This window comes from Salvelinus alpinus, chromosome 10 (assembly GCF_045679555.1).
Source record: "Salvelinus alpinus chromosome 10, SLU_Salpinus.1, whole genome shotgun sequence".
Lineage (NCBI taxonomy): Eukaryota > Metazoa > Chordata > Actinopteri > Salmoniformes > Salmonidae > Salvelinus > Salvelinus alpinus.
In genome coordinates, this window is record NC_092095.1 from 34,437,279 (window position 1) to 34,443,278 (window position 6,000).

Genomic DNA, 6,000 nt, shown 5'->3' on the forward strand with positions numbered 1-6,000 from the left:
GTAGCCCCTGCCACATGCGGCGCGCGTCAGAGCCTGTGTAATATGATTCCATTTTATTCCTATATTGTCCTTTTGCTCGTTTGATGACTTTGTGGAGGTCACAGTGGGACTTCTTGTACTTGTTCCTGTCCTCAGCCGTAGCCTCGGGGTTGTCCGCGATAGCTCTGTGTGTGGTAGCCCTATCCTACGGGGACAACGTTGCCGATGCATTTCCAAATGAAGCCGGTGGCGGAGGTGGTTAGCTTGTCGATGTTATCTGCGGAGTCCCGAAACATATTCCAATCAGCGCTAGCAAAGCAGTCCTGTAGCATAATCTCTGATCCTGGAGACCATTTCTCAACCATGCAAGTCACAGGTAATTCCTGTTTGAGCTTCTGCTTGTAAACAGGAAGCAAGAGTACGGAGTCATGATCTGATTTGCCGAACGGCGGCCGAGGGAGGGCCTTGTGTGCTTGCTTGTGGGTAGAAAAACAGTGCTCTAGACTGTATCACCCCTAGTGGCAAGGGAGAAGTGTTGATGGAAATGTCTTAATGATGCTGAAATAAAATCGCAGGCAACCAGAAAAGCAGCCTCTGGATGGTTATAGCCTAGTACAGTTTCTTAAGTGCCAGATTGTTATTTGTCTTGTCCTAAAGTGGAATGTATACAACAGCTGAAAACTCCCTCGTGTGGTAAAAGGGTCAGCATTTGACCATCAGGTATTCCAAGACAGGTGAACAATGGGTCGTCACTTCTACCGCACTCGAGTCAGCACACCAGTTGTTGTGGATGAAGAGGCAGCCCCCCCCCTCAATTTTCCCGACTCCACTGTCTGGTCGGCATGGTGAATGGAGAATCCATCGAGTTGGATAGCCATAGGGGGTATCTTGTCAGAGAGCCATGTTTCAGAAAAGCAGAGAATATTCCAGTTTCGATAGTCCCATTTGTAGCAAATCCATCCATCTTGTTATCAAGAGACTGGCCAGTAGAATGGAGGGAAAAGGTGGCCGGTTCTCCCTTCACCTTAATATTAACCCTTTCCAGGTGCCAGGATGGTTGGACAGGAAACCGTTGCCACGTGAGACCAAAGCCCTCTCCCTCTTCCTCAATCTCAACAGCCCTGCCAGAGGAACCTGGACTAGGTAATATGGACATACCCTATTATTATATGAACTTAGGGTTGCACAATTCTGGTAACTTTCTGAAAATTCCAAGGTTTTCCATAAATCGCAGTTGGAAGTTTTCCGGTATCAGGAGGGAATAAGCAGGATATACAGGAATCCTCCAACCAGGATTTCAGGATAACCTGGGAACTTTGGGAAACTTACCAGAATGTTGCAACCCTATATGTACCGTAAGACTGTGTGAGTCTCTGGGGTGTTTATTGATTGTAAATCCATGTATTTGTCTCACCCATAGAGACTGTGTATGCTGGCATAGCCATTGGATTGACCCTGCTGATTCTTGGTATTGCTGTCTGTGTCCTGTTTGTATTCCTAAAGAGACACTCTTTGAAGTAAGTCATGGGTTAGGATGTTAATGTTGATAAAGGGGATGGTAATGACGTTGCTTTCATGAATGACGTCGGAAAATACTGTGATTTCAATCAAACACCTGTGTGATCTGTCTTGATTTTTACCTTTGTCAGCTCGGGGATTCGATCCAGCAACCTTTCGGTTACTGGCCTAACGCTATAACCACCAGGCTACCTGACGCCCCATTATTGCTGCTGTTGCTGTTATTATTATTACTGTTACTGAAAAATACGAATCCGATTTTTGTCTGCTTCCACAGCAAACGTGACCTGAAGGACTTTGAGGTGATGGACAACCCAGCCTTTGATTGGAGGGCAGAGGTTAGCACACCGCCTTTCTCTGTTCAATGACAATCAAGCTCCCATATAAAATGTATCGTTCTTAAACCATATGATTTAGAATTCATTAGATACTCATTTAGTTTGTGTGTGAGTGGATGACATCTTTCTCAGACATGATTGTAATTGTGGTCAGTGGAATGTCTGCAAAGCCCTACACCTCCGCTTCTTCAATGATACGTGTGTGTGTGTGTGTGTGTGTGTGTGTGTGTGTGTGTGTGTGTGTGTGTGTGTGTGTGTGTGTGTGTGTGTGTGTGTGTGTGTGTGTGTGTGTGTGTGCGCGCGTGCGCAATCATTCTCTCCTCTACCACCACTGAGAACGTACCCTGCAGGGGAGTAGATGCCATCACAGCAATTTCACTCAGGAGATGGCTGTCATTTTCTGAAGTGTGTTTATATTTGTGTGTGTGTTATTGAGCGGTAGTAAAAGCGGGAGTGATTGCGAGAGTCATCACTGTCACAGTGTCGATGACGGGGGTCACAACGTTGCACGCGTGTGTTCTGGCGTGCGTGCATTTGTCTCTCTGCGTCCGTGCGTGTGTGTATGTATGTGCATGTGCATGTGTGTGCGCAGGAGGGTGTTGATTTCTGCTGTGACGGGTAGAGGTATGTGTGGTTCATCCGTCTCTCTCCGTTGTGCATACTATAACAGGCTACAACACAGAGGGTACCTCAATCACACAGGCTTCACACTGCGAGCAACACTCACCTTATCCACAGAGAAGTGGACAGGAGAGGAGTCTATGGTTGTCGCTCAAATGGCACCCTATTCCCGATATAGTGGACTACTTTTGATCAGAGCCCTATGGGCCTGGTCAATAGTGATGCACTATAGAGGGAATACTGGCATTTGAGACACAGCCTATTTGACAAGGAAAAAGAGGATGACTGATGTCAATGGGAAATTTTATCATGAGCTCACTCTGTATAAAGAGCAACCTTTAGAAACAAAAAGAAGTCAGAGGTGTGGGTTGAGTGATTAGAGACAAAGGTAGTTCCTCTATTGTCTCTCACTATTTCTCTCCCTTCAGCTCCCCAGTCTGGGAACTTGCCCTAGACTTAACCCCAAGACGAGGGAGGGTCCTGGGCATCCCATCAGTGTCTACCCCTGGAGGAGGGACGCGGAGTGGGAGGTAGGCTTCCATCTCTTGTTGACCTGTCTGCCAACTGTCTCACTGTCTCTCTGTCAAATTGTAATGCTGTGTGTGTGTTCTGCAGGGTCCAGTCCGGAGAGATGCCAAACTGTCCTTCCCAAACCCTCTGTACCAGTACCCCTCCACTGCCAATGGGGCTGACTGCAGCAGCTCTGAAGCATAAAAACAACAGATACTCTACATACACTACTGTGCCATAGCCAATACTCATGTCAACTTTACTGTATACATTTGTGACCGACCACCTCGATTCGGTCTTACGTAGCAACATTTGAAATTGTTTGTTACATTGGATAAAAGTAGAGACTCAGAGCTAGAAAATGGTATATCGCATACTGCAGTTGAGGAACAATGGAAAAGCAATTCTGCTTTGAAAGTGGATAAACTTGTAACCCCACTTTTGAGAAAACGTCCCTTGAATAATTTGGTGCACCACCTGGAGAGCTCTTCTTTGTCTACACCCATTCAGCATCATTCACACCCTCTTAAGCCTTAGCCCCATCCATCTCTTTAAGGATACACACAGGAGGCCATGTGCTAAACAGAGTGAGTAGTCTAGTAAACAACCAAAGGTTTCAAGACTAAAAGTGGTAAAAGTAGTAGCCTACCATAAGGAAACCTCCAGGTAAAAATACACTTTATCTAGTCCTTGGCATATATCCTAATCTGACTGGTGCAGGTCATGTTATTCTTCACATTACCATCTCTGGTAAACACACACTATATCAAATAAAAACACATTTATTTGTAATATGCACAAGATACACAATATGTAAACAGTACAGTAAAATGCTTACTTGCGTAGTAGCAGTATCAAAAACAGAAAGTGTCCAGATAAAAATATTGTATAATTATTAGATGACCCTTACCCGACACACTTGTCTAAATTGATGGGTCATGTGAAAGAAATGATATAACCACCCCCCAGCCACATCTAGCTAAGTGGATGGGTCACTATTGTCTAGACGTACAGCTAACAGTACGCTTTAACTTGCAATGAAAACGACTTTCTGACCAAATTAGAAACGTATAATATCTGAAAATGTAGCTAGACTCTTTCCCGTATACATGGATGAACGCTTCACGGCAGACTGGAACCATTTAACTCAGTTTTGTTTGTAGCTACGTCTTGTTTGGACAGTATTGTGTCAAGTCACTCCGGTTCACACTGACTGGCGTGCGCAGAAAGTAGCCCATCACTTTGTCCAACTGATCTGTCGATAGCACCTGATAAATTCAGGGCATCAATGTTGTTGAGAAAAGTAGCAAAACTTGTGTACTTCTCGATGGCTAACGTTATATCTTTCAAAAACGGCGCGGTGGAAAGGACTATGAACACATACTGAGCAGCTCATGCTACATGGCCGACCAATCCAAACTCATCTCTCGGCATGTTCAGCTGATCCATTCTCTCAGCCAATCATGGCTAGCGGGAAGGTTCCTGTCTTTTTCCGTGGCTAAACCAACTAGGCTCGTAATTGAACAATTTTATTCGCATTTACGGATGGATACAAGTTTGTTATTAAGGCACATGAGAATCCACATGTTCCAGAAGGAATTTCTAGCAAAAAACAAATTTTGATTAAAAAAAAGATCCACGTCCAAATACATCTCCTGTGAAGTAGTGACGTGCGACATACGCCCAGTTTCCTAAAACGAGTCACATTGACCGAATCATCAGCAAAGAACCAGCCACCAGATACATTTACCGTAACATTTCACTCAATAGCTAAACTTCAACCTTGTCTTCTGCTCTCGGAAACACGTACATGGTAGGAGTAACTATCTAAAAAAACAGGACAGGCTATAGCCAAGGTTGAAGTTTAGCTCAGCTGTTGAGTGAAATGTTACAGTAAGTGTATCTGGTGACTGTTTGCAATGTCCATGTTCTGAGAGCAGAAGACAAGACATATAATAGCATGCTGTCACTTTAAATGGAATTCAATACACTATTACGATTTTACATTGCAACCTGGTCGTTTTGTATCCCATGGCATGGAAAATGAAGATCTCTTTGGGGTTATGGGTCCTCTTAGCAGTAATTGTCAGTCTATTATTGGCTCACAATGACATACATTTTTTCATGGTGTCATGTTAATGGAAATCTTTATACTATTTTCTTCTTTAGACCACATTAGGGGAAACCATGAGTGTGCATGTAAGAGTCAATATTAATTTAACCTGGAACATAACTCACACATTAGTTTTACCGTTCCAACCAGTGTGAACTGGATTTAAGTTGACTCTCTTCCAGTGCATGTGGTGTGTATTACCAACTTGGGAATGTCATGCAGCATAATGTCTCTTATTAAAGCACAGATCAAATGTAATTATAGTATAATCCTTTCATTCTGAACTTTATATTGACTACAATTTGACTGCATTTCAAATGTAAATGAAATCATATGAGTCTGAGATCATCGTGTTTGGTAATAAAATGATACAGATGATCCAAACCAATGTTGTAGTCTTACCTTCTCGTTCTCTCTGTCTCATTGTGCCCTTGGGATTGTGGTTTCTGTACTCCAACCAACTGTTGTTTTGCTCTGTTTTATTTTGTTTAATAGCTGCTGTCATTGGCCTTGCTATATGGGTCCAGAAGGGTTCAGATGCATACAATAAATTACAATATCATGTCTAACATCTAGCAAATACCAAAAACTATTCTGACTGGAATAGGTTGGCAAGCAAACATTTGCCCGTTATTCTTTTCAACATGATTCAAGCTCTGTGAAATTGGTTGTTGATCATTGCTAGACAACCATTTTCAGGTCTTGCCAAAGATGTTCAAGCGGATTTAAGTCAAAACTAACTCGGCCACTCAGGAACATTCATTGTCGTCTTGGTAAACAACTCCAGTGTATATTTGGTCTTGTGTTTTGGTTTATTGTCTTGATGAAAGATGAATTCATCTCCCAGCGTCTGGTGGAAAGCAAACTGAACAAGGTTTTCCTCAAGGATTTTGCCTGTGCTTAGCTCCATTCCGTTAATTT

At 43.2% G+C, this 6,000-nt stretch overlaps 1 protein-coding gene across 1 annotated transcript in view; it reads left to right on the forward strand.

The window, feature by feature from the left end:
• Positions 1–5,650, forward strand: part of malrd1 (MAM and LDL receptor class A domain containing 1) — a 130,610-nt gene extending 124,960 nt beyond the window's left edge. The window contains exons 30-34 of the mRNA XM_071329042.1: positions 1,025–1,122; positions 1,400–1,496; positions 1,775–1,835; positions 2,885–2,986; positions 3,072–5,650. Coding sequence (XP_071185143.1) covers positions 1,025–1,122; positions 1,400–1,496; positions 1,775–1,835; positions 2,885–2,986; positions 3,072–3,170 — 457 coding nt within the window. The 3' untranslated portion in view covers positions 3,171–5,650. The remainder of the gene's footprint in view (positions 1–1,024; positions 1,123–1,399; positions 1,497–1,774; positions 1,836–2,884; positions 2,987–3,071) is intronic.
• The last annotated feature ends 350 nt before the right edge of the window (positions 5,651–6,000 follow it).